Source organism: Esox lucius, chromosome 15 (assembly GCF_011004845.1).
Source record: "Esox lucius isolate fEsoLuc1 chromosome 15, fEsoLuc1.pri, whole genome shotgun sequence".
Taxonomy (NCBI): Eukaryota; Metazoa; Chordata; class Actinopteri; order Esociformes; family Esocidae; genus Esox; species Esox lucius.
Window position 1 is genome coordinate 33034270 of NC_047583.1, and position 18882 is coordinate 33053151.

The 18882-nt window shown below is 41.2% G+C and overlaps 1 protein-coding gene across 4 annotated transcripts in view; it reads right to left on the reverse strand.

Moving 5' to 3' along the window:
* Positions 1 to 18882, reverse strand: part of LOC105030282 (MAM domain-containing glycosylphosphatidylinositol anchor protein 1) — a 439262-nt gene that overhangs the window by 31563 nt on the left and 388817 nt on the right. For all 4 annotated transcript variants that reach the window (XM_013133057.4, XM_020053829.3, XM_020053828.3 and 1 more), the window contains exon 18: positions 6607 to 6715. In XM_013133057.4, the coding sequence (XP_012988511.2) occupies positions 6607 to 6715 (109 nt within the window). The remainder of the gene's footprint in view (positions 1 to 6606; positions 6716 to 18882) is intronic.

Sequence of the window (18882 nt, forward strand, 5' to 3'; positions counted from 1 at the left end):
AACCTAGTAAGGGTTTTGAATATCATGAATAGTTTTGTGCTGAGTTGATCGAGTTGGATTTCGCTGTGAAGAACATGAATCGTTGTCAATTTACTTTGCTATATCTCTGGGACCATCAAGATAAGAAATCAGAAGAAGACGGCTCATGCTAATTACAAAATTTACCACCAGGTCCAAAACCAACGACGCTGGTGCCTGTTGTGTGGATGCTGACTATACTCAAACACTTGCATAGGAGTTATTCGCCGTAATAGCTACGTTAAATTGTATACTGCAGTTAGATTAACTAGATTCTAAACTTTCTGCACATTTTATAAAAAAAGTATAATGTAACACATCGCACAAATCTTTTTGGGCCCCTGTCAGTCATGGGCCCTTGGAATTGTCCAAACTTTTCCCCCCTATACGGCGCCCCAGGTTAATTACTTATTTTCAGTTCTATTTAGTTAGCCTACCTTACTCACAGTAGAATATACATTACCGTTCAAAAGTCTTGGGTAATTTGTAATGTTCTGTGAAGTGAATACAACATTTCGTTGTACGAGATCTTCAATTGCTTAGCTGATTCTCGCATGGATTTACCTTCATTTCTCAGAACCAGAAAAGGCTGACAAGTTTCCGCAAAAAGTTATTTGTTTATGGCCATTTTGACCCACAAATCCACAAACGCTGATGCTGAAGATACTCAAAAAATCTAGAGAAGGCCAGTTTTATTTCCTATTTAATCAGCACAACAGTTTTCAGTGGTGCTAACATTATTTCAAAAGGTGATTATTATGATCAATAAGCCTTTTAAATTGACAAATTTGGATTAGCAAACATAAAGTGCCATTGGTACAAAGAAGTGATGGTTGCTGATAATGCCCCAAAACACTGTGACAAAGCTGTTCCTAGTCACTTTCTACTTGCAAGTGAGCTTCTTGGGAAATTAATTGCACTCCAGGATCTTCTTCATCTGTAGCTCGACGAAGACACCAGCTTTGACCTTTGCCTCAGACAGCTTAGAGAAGATGTACTGAAGGAATTTAAAGGCTGCTGTCTCCTTATCTAAAGCTCTGACAAATTGTTTCAATTGTTTTGATGTGCAGTGGTGGCATCAGCAGCTTCCGGTGGTCCACCAGCGGCTCCAACTTGATGTTGTTCCTCCCCACAGAGAACTCGGTCTGCTGTGGCCAGTCCCGCCTGTGGTAGTGTGCCTTGGTGTCCCTGCTGTTCCAAAGGCAAAGATAGCAGGGGAATGTGGTAAAACTGCCTTTGAGACCCATTAGGATTGCCACCATTTTGAAGTCCACTATGACCTCACAGACATACTCATTATACTTCAAGGCATACAGCAAGGTCTTGATGCTGTTGTGAGGTACACCGAGTGAGCCAGGGGAAGAGACGGGTAATTGTTACCATATTGAGCAGCACAGCATTGAGGCTCCTGAAGAGGCACCACTCATTCTGATTACACACAATTTCAATTGCCTCGAACAGACTGATCACATTGTGGCAGAAGCAGAGCCCATCATGATGGATGAAGAAGCTGGAAAAACTTGGTGATGCTTCCTCTGATCTGCGATTTGCACACTTTCATCCAACAGATCCCACTGCTTGAGCGTAGATGTCAAAAGCTCGCCACTTGACTTGGTGAGACCAAGATCTCTAATCAAGTTGTTGAGGTCTTTTTGATTGGGGTAGTATGGGTTTCTCTTCTCAGCGCCACATCCAAATTTGTCTTCTGGATGTATAATACCCTCCCCGCTCTCTGACTTGCTTCTCTCTTATAAAAAGACGGCTGCTCTCTCTATGGAGGAGTGGGTACAGGGAGCTTATGGCAATGTGAGGGTGATGGAGGATATTGGATGAAGGAAGGTCCAGATATCATAGCAGGTGCATTCTTGCCAGTCTGATGTTTAGAAGAGTCCACCATGCAGTTCAAAAGGTTTATTTGTCAATTGCAATTACAAATTACAGTAAAGAAATGATTGGTTTTCCTACTCCCAGCAGTGCAATTAAAAGCTAAAAAGTAACAGTAATTATAATTAAAAAAAATTAGATAACACAATCAATCAGTAATAACACTACAAAAACACACATCAATAATAATAACTATACAACTATTCAACCGTAGTGCAATGTACATGTGACAGGTGTGCATGATATAAAGTGACATGTGTGCATGGACGATGGATGGAAGGAAAGATGGGTTCCCAAGTTGAGCAGCCTTACAGTCTGTGGAAAGAAGCTGTCCCGTAGCCTGTTTGTTTTGGAATTAATACTCCTGTAACTTCTGCCTGACGGCAGCTTGGTTAACAGTCCATGGCATGGGTGGCTGGGATCTGTAATGATCTGTTTGCTCCTCCTTCTACACCTCTCTCTGTAGAGATCTTCCAGGAACGGCAGGTCAGACCTTGTGATGCTCTCTGCTGATTGAAACACCTTCTGAAGTGCTTTGCGATCGAGGGCGGTGCAGCTGCCATACCAGGCGATGACACAGCCGGTCAGGATACTCTTGATAGTGCATCTGTAGAAGTTGGTGAGTATCATGGAATCCATGCCAAATCTCCTTAATTGGTGTAGGAAGAAGAGCTGTTTCCTGGCCTCCCCCACCACAACGTTAGAGGGATGAAACCATGTCAAGTCATCACTGATGTTGACCCTGAGGAACCTGATGTTGTGAACTCTCTGTACTGCAGACCCATTGATGTGTATGGGGGCCTGGTCTCCCCCCCGCTGCTTCCTGTGATCAACAATAATCTTCTTTGTTTTGCTGATATTGAGATGGAGGTTGTTGTCCTGACACCACGAAATAAGTGACCTTACTTTGTTTCTATCGGCTGACTCGTTGTTGTCAGAGATCAGGCCTATGATGGTGGTGTCGTCTGCAAACTTAACAATGGTGTTGGAGATGTGAGTTGCCAGGCAGTTGTGGGTGAAGAGAGAGTACTGAACCGAGCTCAGCACACAGCCCTGGGGGGAACCAGTACTGAGAGTCAGTGAGGAGTAGCTGGCATTTCCCATCCGCACCCCCTGGGGTCTGCCCGTCAGGAAGTTCAGGATCCATCTGTACATAGTGGGGTCGATACCCAGATCCATGAGCTTAACCGCCAGCTTGTGCGGCACAATGGTGTTGAAGGCAGAGCGATGGAGGGTCAGAGCGATGGCTTCCTCTGTAGCAGTTGCTTGAGTGGTTAGTGGGTTCCCGGCAAATTCTTAGGATAGCGAACTTCATGGCTCTCTTTTCCCCTTTGTACCATCCGACAAAAATACATTTATTTTACCCATAACTAATGTGTAAGAGATTCTCACAAAATGTTTCATATATGATATTTTTTCAGTAACAAGGAAAATGTTAAAACTTTTTAAAATTAAAAATGTGTAACATACAATTGTGAGCAACAATTGTCCATCTTACCTTCCAGAGATTTTTTGTAGTACTCGCAGGTGAAATGAGGTGCCAAAGGTTTTTCTTGATCCCCGAAAGGCATGCCGAAAAATGCTTTGAAGGCCTCACACATTTTTGTAGATGCTTTCACTGAGTATTTTTTTGCTCTTGTCTTGATAAATTGGCCGCAGATATAGGAAAATGCATCTGCCGCATCTTGATTCTATTTCAGAAAAATGTTGATACTGCATGTATCTACTTAAGTAGCTGGAACTACATGTTACTGGTGAGCTTAAGGCCCCTGAATATATACTACTGTTTATATTACTGAAAAGTTCAAGAAAGTTCTAGAAGTTACACCAAATTTACTCAGCACTGAATCTATCTGGAATGTTCTGGAAAAACATTATCTTCCATTATTTTAATGTATATACAAAATATTAGCTTTTCTTTCAAAAACGAGGACATTTCTAAGTAACCCTAAACTTTTGAATGGTAGTGCAACTAAAAGGAAATATGGCAAAAGAATCTGCTCCAGTCCGTTAAAAAAACTGAAGGTTATGATAAAATTAACACTTCAGAAGGACAATGATCCCAAGCACAACATTATTTTAAATTAACTGGAGTGGGTCAAAAAAAGGAGAATGTCCTACTATGAACCAGTCAGTGTCCTGATCATAATTCCAATGAGAATCTTTGACACTGTTTAAGACACTATATAATTAGTGACACCAAAAGCTGTAATTGCAGCAAAAGATGTCTTTACTAAATATTCAGTAATCATTGAATGAAATACCCAAAATTCTTTTGCCAGTTTACAGTGCAGAGTAACAATAAATAGAAAACCGACAGAGTATAAAAACTTGATACAATTTCCAAGTATGACAAAAATGAATAGATGGTTTAATTTACTATTGTGAAGATTATCAGCTTGATTTACACTCAGAGCTAACTTCCCCTTGCTGCGTTACAGAACGTGAGTCATTCATGCTTTCACATATAAAAATATGTATTATACTGTTTTTAAAATAAAATAACAACAGGAGTCTTACAATATTAACAGTTGTATCTGTAAGGAGCGAATGCAGAGACATAAGTCTTGCTTTTAATTGCCTAGAGTAGCTTGCGTGATCCTTGAAATAACACCCCTGTGTCATAGGAAGAGCCCCAGGGATTGATAAAGGGTCTATTCTACACGACTGCATTTGTTTTCCTTAGGTCATTTAACCAACCCCCACTACCAGAGTTTTAGGATATAACCAGAGCGAGGGTTTGAGGAAAGGCTCTTGCACTTACCTTTCCTGCTGCCTGCATCACTTCAATTTCCGGATAACTTTTATCATGGATACTTGTAATGTAATTGTAATACTCTCTTTATATACAGTGAGGAAAAAAATATATTTTATCCCCTGCTGGTTTATTTGAACAGTGAGAGATAGAATAACAACATGTCAAAAATTGTAAACAATGATTTGCATTTTGAAATAATTTTGAAATAAGGATTCAACCCCTCTGCAAAACATGACTTAGCACTTGGTGGCAAAACCCTTGTTGGCAATCACAGAGGTCAGACGTTTGTAGTTGGCCACCAGGTGTGCACACATCTCAGGAGGGATTTTGACCCACTCCTCTTTGCACATCTTCTCCAAGTCATTAAGGTTTTGAGGCTGACGTTTGGCAACTCAAACCTTTAGCTCCCTCCACAGATTTTCTATGGGGTCTGGAGACTGGCTAGGCCATTCAAGGACCTTAATGTGCTTCTTCTTGAGCCACTCCTTTGTTGCCTTGGCCATGGGTTTGGGTCATTGTCATGGGTCATGCTGCAATACCCATCCACGGCTGAGGGAAGGAGGTTCTCACCCAAGATGTTATGGTATATGGCCCCATCTATCGTCACTTTGATCTGGTGAAGTTGTCCTGTCCCCTTAGCAGAATAAAACCCTTAAAGTATAATGTTTCCACCTCCATGTTTGACGGTGGGGATGGTATTCTTGGGGTCATAGGCAGCATTCCTCCTCCTCCAAACACGGCGAATTGAGTTGATTGGTATACTTCAGATGGGCCTGTACAAGTGCTTTCTTGAGCAGGGGGACCTTGCGGGCGCTGCAGGATTTCAGTCCTTCAGATCTTGGATGGAGCCCCAGACCGAGGGAGACTTGACAGTTCTTTTGTGTTTCTTCCATTGGTGAATAATCGCACCAACACACCTTCTCACCAAGCTGCATGGCGATGGTCTTGTAGCCCATTCCAGCCTTGTGTAGGTCTACAATCTCGTCCCTGACATCCTTGGACAGCTCTTTGGTCTTGGCCATGGTGGAGAGTTTGGAATATGATTGATTAATAGCTTCGTTGGACAGTTGTCTTTTACACAGGTAACAAGCTGAGATTAGGAGCACTCCCTTTAAGAGTGTCTCCTAATCTCAGCTTGTTACCTTTATGAAAGACACCTGGGAGCCAGAAATCTTTCTGATTGAGAGGGGATTAAATAATTATTTCACACATGAAAATGCAAACCAATTTATAAACAACTGCTGTAATGGCCTGGCAAAGCATCACAAAGGAGGTAACCCAGCATTTGATCTGCAAAGGATTCTTGACAAAGTTTTAAAAATTGCTTTCATTTTTTCGATTACATTTGTCCCCCTTAAATAAGGGGACTGTATATGAAAATGATTGCAATTCCTAAACGTTACAATACAACACAAACAATATTTTTATTCAACCCCTTGAATTAAAGCTGGAAGTCTGCACTTCAAATGTGTCTCAGTGTCATTTCAAATCCATTGTGGTGGCGTACAGAGTGTCCAAATATTTCCGGACCTAACAGTAGGATAATGAAATTAATTGATTATAAAATTAAATTACTCTTCCCTGGACTTAATTAAAAAAACTGTAAACCCTCCCCAAGACTGAAATTAAATTAAAAAAGCATGACCTTCCCCCATTTTTCTCTGTGTTTCATCATGTAAAATTCCGATCTCTCCGTAAGTGGCATATTGTTTCGATGTTTCATCACAACATTGTAAAGGGCACTGTTAATGTAGCAATATTTTCCATTTCATGTGTACTTGTTTCATGCCCTTGCATGTAACTCAACTGGGCTTCACGTAAAGAAGTAGGATCAGCTTCCCCTCTTCTAATGTTAATATTTAGTAGTGGAAATGCTAAACATACTCAAGATTAGTATCCAGAGGCAACTTCATCTTAAACTTATGGTAGTATTCTGACATGCATACCTGTGTTGGAGACAGAGTTTTCTTGCTTGCATTTTCCTTTGGTGACTGAGACATCATCAATGGCAATGTCTCCTTCATAGCCCGATCCCCGAATGGCCTCAAACATCACCTGAATATAGAAAGAGTTAAAAATGTAAGTATTATTTTGCTTCGCAGAAGCTGTACAATTAGTGATTCATTTCTTTACATTTGCCCTCATGTCCACTCTGATTCTTTTTAGTCTATCTACATGAAAATTGAGAATACAAAGAAGTTATATTTCTTGAATAAAACTAAGCCAGATATTGTTATGGAAGCACAAGCTGCATATCTCCTGGCCACCTGTACTGAAAAAGTTTCCATTCAGTTTACTGTTGTTACCCAGACGGCCTTGCTTTTGATCGACAGCTTAATTACTGTGGAAAGCTGTGGCCCCAAATCCCATCCCACCAAGCTAATCAAAGATGTAGTATATTCTATTTGGTGACAAAAAAAGGAAACAACTACTACACCAACAACAACAGCACACATTCATCTGTAAAGACTGGTGGTTAATGCATATTTAATTGAAACAAGAAAACAAAAAGGAGTGTACACTATATCCCTGGCAAATGATTGCACACGATTACAGTAGTGTTTGTTGTTTTTCAAGTGCAACATACACTGCTATTCCTGGCAGTTGGCTGGTTCAGTTGTCATATTATGATACCACATTTGCTGTCCTTGTAAAACATTTTCAATGGCTTGAGTGGTCACTGATGTTAGTTTATACTTCCACGTGTAAGATTGAACTGATTTTCAAGAGTAGATTTTTGCTGGACTGCGTAAGCGGAGCCGGCTAAGAAGAGTGAATGTCTCTTACTGAGTGACTGATTGACCGACTGACTACCCCTTGTTAAGAAGCGGATTTGTGAAGTATAGGTTCCGAGTTCGTATCTCCTCACAGGCGAAGCGAAATACGCATTGTGAATTATTCTTTGTTGACGAAAACTTTGCTGGCTGAAACTGTATACTTATATTGCGACTGTCTCTGGCATGGAATAGTTCATCTTCAGTCTCACTAGCAATTGCTCTATTCTTATGATTATTCCTAAGAAGTTAGTAGATACTAGTAAGTCTATTACTGGCTAATAAGCTGTTAAAACGGCCAGTTGAAAAGGCAATACAGTTCATAGACACTATGGTGGAGGTAAACTTTATAAGAAAAGTTAGTCAGTTTAACACAATCCTCAATGCAGTCTAGCGACTGCTGAAACGTGTAATGCAGTGGCATAGTGGTTAAAGATAGTGCCTCACAAGTTCGAATCTATTGAGAGCAATGACATTTATTAATTATTTCTGTTAGATTCCATGATTCTCTTGTCTTTTCACTTGATGAAAAAGTTAGTTATCCTTGGTTTTATTTATAGTTATTGTATAAATGTCATTCACGAATAAAAGAAAAAAGTATGTTGTTTTGCCATGAAAAAAAAAATTATACGTACTTACGGCAAGAAATTAAATAGCTTTGGCAGACTCGCTAGCAATTGATACATTTTTATGACTATTCCAGTAAGTTAGTAGATACTGGTAAAGCTTATGACTGGCTAATACGCTGTTAAAATGGCCAGTGGCAAATGCAATACATAGCTGCTATTTGTGGAGGAGGTAAACTTGACATTAATCAGTTCAGGATAGAGACAAGAGGCTATACTGACACCCAGCAAATGTACTCTTCCGTGGTTTAGTGGTTAACAATGCAGCCTTTCACATGAGTTACCCAAGTTTGAATCTCGAGGTGGCAATAATTTCTATTGCGGGCCGGCTAAACTAGGCTTGCCTGGTTTCTTGTTTAACATATTCCATTGCTGTGGAAGTATACTAATTAGGGGTATGGGTTGCAATTAAAGCCCTACAAGATGACCCACCCAACACACACACAAACTGACGTCCCTCTTGTGTATATATGGTCAGAATGCCAAACAGCATCCTGATCTGCGATTAACCAAGGACTCATTGACCACCCACTCAGTTCTCTGACCACTTTCTCTGCCACTCCCACTTTTCGCTCCCACCAACCCCACACACTTTGTTTTATATTCTCTCTATATCTCTCTATCACTCTCTTCCAGTAATAGACCCTATCCAATTACACACAAAAGCATGGAACCAGCCAGAGGTGGACGGCATGTCTCTCTCTCTCCACTATGCTCTAATTGAATCCCTGAATATACACTCCTTTGAACAAGGGACACTATTGAATAAATAAAGCCTAGAGGAGGCTTTGACAGGGATAGAAGTAGTGGAGGGGTGGAGGGTTGAGAGTCTAAAAAATTTGGTTAGTCTTCTCATTTGTGAGGAAGGAACAAGGCCAAAGGGATGGCTCGGCTAATTGGCCAAAGGGTTGTGGGGGACTGGCAGTGTGGGGCAAAAGTATCAGGTTACATTGTCCAATTAAACTCAATGGTAATAGACTCCCACGATCATGGATGCACACACACACCAAGGTGTGCACACAAATCCAAAGCTGAATATGTGTCCTTGTGTGTGTGTGTTTTTGTGTCTGCAGCTTGCCAGCTCTAGGTATTAGTTATTCTTTTTATTTATGTATTCACTTCCATGGCTCTTTCTAGTAAATCCCTTCATCTAACTGGCAGAGGCTAGCACTTGCCGACAGTGGAAGCCTGATTTATTATAGGGCAAAGGAAACTCACTGGAGGCTCTGAATACACACAAACAAACACATACAAACACACACACACACACACTATGCACAAAAGAGATAGAGAATGCAGGAGGTGAAAGGGAGAAGAAATAGACGTGAGGGAAAGAGGGAGGAGTGAGAGGAAAGTGAAAAATAGAGTTAGAAGGATAGCTGCCAAATCTTATGAATAAACTGTTATGAAGCTTTGTGAGCTATCTCTGTTGCAGGTAAGTATGTCTGTATGTGGTTGTTAGTGTGGTGTGAGGTTTATCTTTGTGAAGTACAGCATTTGTCTGGAAACTGCGTGTCCAAGTGTATGTGTGTGTCCAGTTTGCTCTCCTCACTTTGACTTCTTGCATTTCAATTCCATTATATTTTGGAAGTACACTACATTTTCACTCTCATATATGCTTTCAAATTAGAACACACACATGCGTGTAATTATCTGTACATCAAGACATACAAACACATACATACACACAAATATTTGCACCAAAGTATCTCTTTTACTACTGGTTACTTTTAATGGCCCCAACCATTCATAGTGGTCATCATTAGCTTCTATAGCCACAAACGGACATTCACAAAGTCAGATGAAAACTGCTGAAAAAAGGTATACTCTTTTTGGTCTGTATTTAGGTTAATGGTTAGGCACAGTGTTAAAGTTAATTATTTGGTGTTTGACAGACAGATAACTTTAGTTGTATATTTTTTTATATTGTTCATATTTTTAATAGATAGGACAGTGAGGAAATGGAATATGTTTTGGAATAATATACTGTATTAACACAAGATGTTGAAAATATGTCTTTCTGGTTGAAAAGACATTGAAAAGACATTGAAAAGACATTTCCTTCAGTAGATAGCAGTGGATTGGATTTGAACGCAATGGAGGGAAAAACTTCAAACCTGTAGATAAGCTAGTCTTAAAATCATAGTGAAATAAATTATATAAAGCATTTTTATTGTTGTGTCTGTAGATGCTGGTTAGAACCACCCCCAGTTTCACATACTCTCTACTGTCCCTTCAGACATTGTAGTATAATGCTTGTGCCGACTGGGTCCTGGTCTTAACACTTCCTGTGACTGAAGGTACAGTGGCCGTCATACATGCTGGTTATGAACATGGTGTTTTGCCTTAATTTATAAGCTTTTATGTAGTGCATATATCTAAAGACCAGCACAGAATACACCAGGGGCTGAAAAAGCCTGTTGAGATCCCAGCTTTGAAGTAATGTATGTGTGTGAGTCTGTGTGTGTCTGTTTATACAGAGTAAGAGTGGGGGGTTAGCACACACAACGTGTACATTCATTGGTACTGGTAATCTCTGTATACATGCTTGGAAGAAAATGTGCGACACTGAACCAAAAAGGGTTCTTTGGTTTCGGAACCCTTTTTGGTCCTAGGTAAAGAGATACAAACAGACACACATAGGGGGCAAGAGAAAGAGAGACAGATGGAGTGTAAAGGAACAGAAAAATGACAATTCTATGTTTATTAATATAAATTATTCTTCATGATTTAGTATAGCAATTTATAAAAAAGTACTCAATTTCTGTCCTAGCCTAGCCTGTGTACAAAAGGTCACGCCATAAGTACCCTATGCCATAAGTAGCTTGACCCACAACTTAGACCACTCTGTCATATGTCATGGCACCAGGAAAAACAAATAGGAACTAATGTGCCTAGCTGAAAAAGCGGGGGCTAATCTTTCAGGACTAGTCTTGTGGTCCTTCCTTAGGTTAGCTATTCCACCCAGATAACCCACACAAATTTAGGCTTATGGATATAGAGTGCGGTGTGGAAACGGTTTCTCTTGCTTTCTTCTTAGCTCATGCCACCTCAAATCGCCAGAAAACTGATATCTTTGATACTTACAAACTCAATACTCTCTTTACCTATTACTTTCATTTGTAACATTCATTAGTTGACTCTTTGGAAATATAAATGAAACGGGTCAAAATTATGTTCCACCAAGAGACAGAAAAAAGAGACAGAAAGACAGAAGGAAAGATGGCTAAAGGGGAGATTGGTTAAAAGAGACAGACGAGGCAAAGACAGACAGACTGACAGACAAAAAGAGGGGGGAGAGAGAGTAAGGGAGAGACATGGGAGGCTAGATAAACTACACACCAGTGCAGAGTAATGCATTATAAGAGAAATGTGGGCTGCATTGTTTTCCAATTCCCCCCTAGGCACAAAGTCAAGCCGCGGCAACGAAAGAACACAGATGGCCTCTGGGTAATCTAGTGAAAAGAAGGTCTTTGCCACCACTGTTTTGTCATCTCAACTGGCTGAGATGTTTAGACAACTTTTCTCTTTACATCGTCCTTCTTTAGGTTTTTATATTTTACAAATACTTTTTTTGGTACCTTGTTCAAGGAGTAACTTTGGGGAGTAATTTGTACTCAGAAATACATACATACATCTTCTTCCGCTTATCCGGGGCCGGGTCGCGGGGGCAGCAGTCTAAGCAGGGATGCCCAGACTTCCCTCTCCCCAGACACTTCCTCTAGCTCTTCCGGGGGGACACCGAGGCGTTCCCAGGCCAGCCGGGAGACATGGTGCCTCCAGTGTGTCCTAGGTCTTCCCCGGGGTCTCCTCCCGGTGGGACGGGACCGGAACACCTTCCCAGGAAGGCGTTCTGGAGGCATCCGAAAAAGATGCCCAAGCCACCTCAGCTGACCCCTCTCGATGTGGAGGAGCAGCGGCTCTACTCTGAGCTCCTCCCGGGTGACCGAGCTTCTCACCATATCTCTAAGGGATCGTCCGGCCACCCTGCGGAGAAAGCTCATTTAGGTCGCCTGTATCCGGGATCTTGTCCTTTCGGTCATGACCCAAAGCTCATGACCATAGGTGAGAGTAGGAACGTAGATAAACCCTATTTAATGGTTCTTTTAGGTGTAAGGACACAAAACGGCCAGCAGATGGCAGCACTAGATCGCTAGTTACGTTTGGACTTATATATTTTATAAACTCAGAAAAATTACCAACTTCTTCCCAAAAACTCAAGAACATCCCCATACTATTTTCACTAAATATACATTTTTATATTTTATATATAATACAAACGATGTATTATGGTTCAAAACATCATATATAGTGATGTACACCGTTGTAATATCTATTCTAGTCTACACATGAGCCTTTCTAAGATGCATTGGCAATGTCGTTGCCTGGTGAAAGGTTCTCTTAGCAACCCAAACTATACAACTATACAACCCATATTATACACGGACAACCCAAATTATACACGGAACGCTTCACGAAAGTGGCTACAAATAATATACCATTGGAATCAGACGATTATGGTGAATCCATTTTTCCATTTAATTGCCTCCTGTTCTCCACTCATTACCTGTATTAAATGCACTTGTTTGAACTTGTTACCTGTATAAAAGACACCTGTCCACACACTCAATCGAACAGACTCCAACCTCTCCACAATGGCCAAGACCAGATAGCTGTGTAAGGACATCAGGGATACAATTGTAGACCTGCACAAGGCTGGGATGGGCTACAGGACAATAGGCAAGCAGCTTGGTGAGAAGGCAACAACTGTTGGCGCAATTATTATAAAATGGAAGAAGTTCAAGATGACGGTCAATCTCCCTCGGTCTGGGGCTCCATGCAAGATCTCACCTCGTGGGGCATCAATGATCATGATGAAGGTGAGGGATCAGCCCAGAACTACACGGCAAGACCTGGTCAATGATCTGAAGAGAGCTGGGACCACAAAGAAAACCATTAGTAAAACACTACGCCGTCATAGATTAAAATCCTGCAGTGCACGCAAGGTCCCCCTGCTCAAGCCAGCGTGTGTCCAGGCCTGTCTGAAGTTTGCCAATGACCATCTGGATGATCCAGAGGAGGAATGGGAGAAGGTCATGTGGTCTGATGAGACAAAAATAGAGCTTTTTGGTCTAAACTCCACTCGCCGTGTTTGGAGGAAGAAGAAGGATGAGTACAACCCCAAGAACCATCCCAACCGTGAAGCATGGAGGTGGAAACATCATTCTTTGGGGATTCTTTTCTGCAAAGGGGCCAGGACGACTGCACCATATTGAGTGGGGGATGGATGGGGCCATGTATCGGGAGATCTTGGCCAACAACCTCCTTCCCTCAGTAAGAGCATTGAAGATGGGTCGTGGCTGGGTCTTCCAGCATGACAACGACCCGAAACACACTGCCAGGGCAACAACGGAGTGGCCCCGTAAGAAGCATCTCGAGGTCCTGGGGTGGTCTACCCAGTCTCCAGACCTGAACCCAATAGAAAATCTTTGGAGGGAGCTGGAAGTCCGTATTGCCCAGCGACAGCCCCGAAACCTGAAGGATCTGGAGAAGGTCTGTATGGAGGAGTGGGCCAAAATCCCTGCTGCAGTGTGTGCAAACCTGGTCAAAAACTACAGGAAACGTATGATCTCTGTAATTGCAAACAAAGGTTTCTGTACCAAATATTAAGTTCTGCTTTTCTGATGAATCAACGACTTATGTAATGCAATAAAATGCAAATTAATTACTTAAAAATCATACAATGTGATTTTCTTTTTTTTTTTTGTGATTCTGTCACTCACAGTTGAAGAGTACCTATGATAAAAATTACAGACTTCTACATGCTTTGTAAGTGGGAAAACCTGCAAAATCCTCAGTGTATCAAATACTTGCATTTAAAGCATCTAACTAGTAAACTAAACATTGAATACCCCAGCTCGTAATAAATGAAAACAAGATTACAAGAAAATCAAGGATCACAATAAAAGAAGTGGTTCTGACCGGCGGAGTAAATAGTTTGACCGTCTAGGTGTGTTACTGGGTCACAGGTCGGCCTTCTATGGCCCTGCGGCAATGATTGACTCGGCTGCTGTGTAGTTGGTAGTATGATGGAAGACACAGAAACTGGATAACCAGTCGGTATAAGGTAAATCACAATGTTGTACATGATGCATGTTAAATGCTCTAAGGTTATGTTTTGGAAAAGTCAGAATATTTGTATACTAGTCATGATATTGTTTGTCCTGCTGTCCTCTAGACACAAACCAACATTGGCAACAGGAACATCAATGATGTTAGCCTATTATCGGCCACCCCCTATTTGATACAGTAATGTATGGAGGTTAAATACTTGTATGTACATTTTTGTAATAAATCATGAACTTGCGACTTGCGCAACAGACCAGACATCATCACGTAGGCTATTATCAGTGATCTGACTTTTTTCCCTTCTTCACCAGAAGGCATGAATTGTAGCTAAAACTTTCTAGTAGACACTTAATTGAAACTGTGATCAGGCATTTGTAACACAAATAAAGAGGAAATAAAACGTTATTGGACATAATAGTAAGGCAGCTGATAATAGAGGACGGTAAAACGATACAATAATAGGGGTGTTTTAGCCACGTCGCTAACCAACTAGCTGAAAATAGCAATATTTCCACTGGAATTTCAGGGATGATAATTACTGACATGCTAGTTAAAATGTGTATTTATTTAATAATCACTAAACATTGACAACATGATCAGATGATTACTTTGTACAAGACATTTTTCAAAACTGATGTTGGCTTTGCCAACTGTGATTGTGTATTATTAATTCACTGTGGTGTGTTTATTTTTCTTCTTAGGAAAGAGGAAAAGAGACTCAGACTTCCTTGATGCGCTGAGGGACATGGACGACGCTAACCGGACCGTCCTGCAGCGAGGACAGGAGCAGCAGGACCAGTATATGCAGCTGCTATACTGAGGAAAGAGTCAGGCTGAGGAGAGCCGGGTAAAGAGCGATAAGGAAGCAAGAGTTGGCATTCCTTGAGTCTTAGGCGGAAGAAAAGAAGAACTTCCACACACTGTCTTGCTCACTGCTGAAATATTTATCACATGTAAACGTTTGCAGAAATTGTGTACAGTGACACACAGTAGTAATGCCGACTCCAAATGAGAAATGCTCCTGTACTGAGTTGGTCGCAGGTTTCAACAGTGCAATGGCAATCCTTTTTTTGAATGGGTACACGACAGCGTTGTCTTGTCACCCCAGTTATGGTTGCAATCGACGGCACAAGTACAGAAACATGTCCTTAAATTATTTGTCCACTAGGCTTTGGTGAAAGTTGAAACCACGGTTATATCTGAAATACACTCAAAAGGGTGCCAATAATAAGTTGATGTAGTTTACAGTAACATTATTCAAAATTGTGATTCACTTAAAAAATATAGGCCTACTAAAAAATTATGCAAAAAGGTCTCATCAGTCATCTCATGGTCAATCTCTGCGATAACTCGTAAAATCTGTTCACTTTATTTGTATTCCACTAGCATTTCGGGGATTTTGAATCCACTTTGCTACTACTGCTCGTCTCTTCCACCGACTCAATGACCACATTTGCAAACCAATATATCATGATCAACAGCAACACAACTTGAATCTCCTCCCTGGTTGCTGTGGTGTTGCAGTGTCGCATACATAATAAAGATGCCTAATCTTCGTGGGTCTTTAGACCGTGGTGAAAACGCACACAACAATGGGCTGAAGGAACCCTTTGTTCCTAGAATAGCAGTTCCTGGGACTCAAAGTTATGGGTACTTTTTGGTGGAAATGGTCATCAATGCCTTTGTTATCCAGGAAGTGCCTACTCACTCTGGCCAGATGAGGCCGGGCATTGTCCTGCACCAGGAGGAAACCAGGGTCTGACAATGGGTCTGAGGAGTTCATCCCAGTACCTACCAGCAGTCAGGGTACCGTTGGCTAGCACGTGGAAGTCTGTCCAACCCTCCAGGGATATGCCTCCCCAGAACATCACTGACCCACTACCAAATTGGTCATGCTGGATGATGTTGCAGCCAGCATAACATTCACCATGGCGTCTCCAAACTCGTTCATGTCTGTTACATGTGCTCAGTGTGAACCTGCTGTCATCTGTAAAGAGAACGGGGCACCAATGGCGGACCTGCCAATTCTGGTGTTCTCTGGCAAATGGCAATCGAGTTACACGGTGCTGGGCTGTGAGCATAGGTCCCACAGGACATCGAGGTCTCATGCCATCCTCATGGGGTCTGTTTCTGACAGTTTGGTCAGAAACATGCACACCAGTAGCCCACTGGAGGTCATTTTCTAGGGTTCTGACAGTTCTTCTCCTGTTCCTCTTCGCACAAAGGAGCAGATACTGGTCCTGCTATTGGGTTCATGCCCTTCTACGGCTCTGTCCGGCTCTCCTCGTGTAATGGCCCATCTCCTGGTATCTCTACCATCCTCTTGAGACTGTATTGGGAGACACAGCAAACCTTGCAACAGCACGGATGTGCCATCCTGGAGGAGCTGGATTGCCTGTGCAACCTGAATGGGCTGCAGCTTCCGCCTCTTGCTACCAGTAGTGACAAAAGGACAAAACACAACACTAAAGAAGAATCAGTCAGGAAGGATAAGTAGAGGGCAATTGTCTGTGGCCACCACCTGCAAAACCATTTCCTTTTTGGGGGATGTCATGTTGTTGCCTCTCCAGCGCACCTGTTGTCAACCAAAACAGGTGATATTGATTCACAATTGCTTACGCTTCCTAACTGGACAAATTGATATCCCTGAAGTTTAATTGACTTGGTGATATACTCAAATTTTTATGAGCAGTGTAGTTCATTTCCTTGCATAGCAAGGTATGAATATCAAGAACCTGTTGACCCTCACACTTTTTAAATAGTTTGTGGTCGCTTAATGTTCATTCATGTACCATAGGGTGTATTTCTGTGCCTTGAAAGAGCTTACAATTTTATATAAGATAATGAAGCCAACATTATTACAGTGATACTTCATCATTGGTGTCACGATTAAAGATGGCTGCCAATGTTTATCTAATCTTCCTGCATGGGACTGTCAGTCTCAGTGGGTGAGCTGTCAGTTGGATATCCCTAAACTGTTGTGTCATTGATTAGGTTATCCATCATCCTCCAAATGTAGCATTTACAAAAAATACTAATTGCGTACATTGTGTCATTAGACACAGACAAGGACGGAAAGATTCATTAACTCTTGGTCTCCCACCAATTGTTTACACCAAACACTATGTTTTCATATTCATTTCATAGTTTGCAAGTGTACTGATGGAAACTTTCATGAATGTAAAACAACAAGAGTGATTATAATATTAAAGCTGCAGCAGCATTGTGTAGGTTTCAGCAAACAGTACATAACATTTTTATGGCACCATTTGCACAGAGAAACACATATGAACCCAGTAGAAGTTTTTAAGTTTCAAGCATTTTTACATATTCAAAATGACAGAGTTAATGGGTTCCAATGATAAATACCTTCTATGTAGGTAGGATTTACCTACCTCTTTTCAGGGCTCTAACTCAAGCAGGGTGAGCATCGTGATATATATAAAAATATAACAGAAGGGTTAATGGATCCCATGTAAAAATCGATATTGTGTGGTGGACTGAAAATTGCTAGCACTAGTTTTTGTCGTCTCATGGTTGTCAACATAGGTAACAATTTGAATTATAATACCATTATGCCTGTTGGAGTTTTATGCATATTTATGCAAAACCAAGCCTATGCCCAAGTTCACTGATCAATAACAGCCACGTTTTTTAAATACTGGCATGCTTTATATAGATTTCAAAGACTTTCGTCCATAGATGCCAAATATAAAATTATGTAAATATCGTTGCCATTTGTTGCCATAGGAGTGGTGTTTTAATGGTTTTTCACAAATTCAAAATGGCCAAAAAAACTAACGGAAAAGTTAATGGATCCCAATTGCAAATATGTTCCAGAAGAGGAGTTGGACATATCTATTACTTTTCAAGGCTCTAACTGAAACGGGGAATGCTTGGTGAGCTAGCATATGTGGAAAACCTCAATAGTGCCACTGTGTGGTTGATAAAAAGACTTCCAGTCATTTTTGTCCTATCATCTTTGTCAACACACAGACCATTCAGAATTGTAATATTATTATCCTTGTAGTAGTTGTGTGCATATATGCGTACAACCACGCCCCTGCACATGTTTATAAATCAATAGTGGCCATGTTTTTTACCTACTAGCCTGGCTTATATTGCGTTTGATGGCCTTTGTCCATAGATGCCGAATATATAATTATGTGAAGATCGGTCATTTGGTGCATAGGAGCAACATTTTAAGTGTTTTTCACAAAATCCAAAATGACAGAAAATCCATCATGGCGGATGTTATGGGTCCCATTGGCAAAAATGTTCCTAGTGTGGAGATAGATACATGTACCAATTTTCTCTAGCTCACATGGGGTGGGGTGAGCATGCAAAAAGTAACATTTTGGAGGCTTGTCGCAACGCCACAGTGAGGCTGATTTACATGGCATTGCATCAAAAGTTGTGAACTAAACTCACAACCCTGATCATGATTACCAAATGTAATCACACTTAGCGTTGGTCATGTGACGCTATAGAATTAGCATTTGAAGCATTTTTCACAAATTCAGAATTGCCAAACAAACATTACTCTCAACTTAATGGGTCTCAATTGCAAATAAACTGATCAGCCATAACATTATGACCCCCTGCCTAATATTGTGTAGGTCTTCCTTTTGCCGCCAAACAGCCCTGACCCATCGAGGAATGGACTCCACTAGACTGCTGAAGGTGTGCTGTG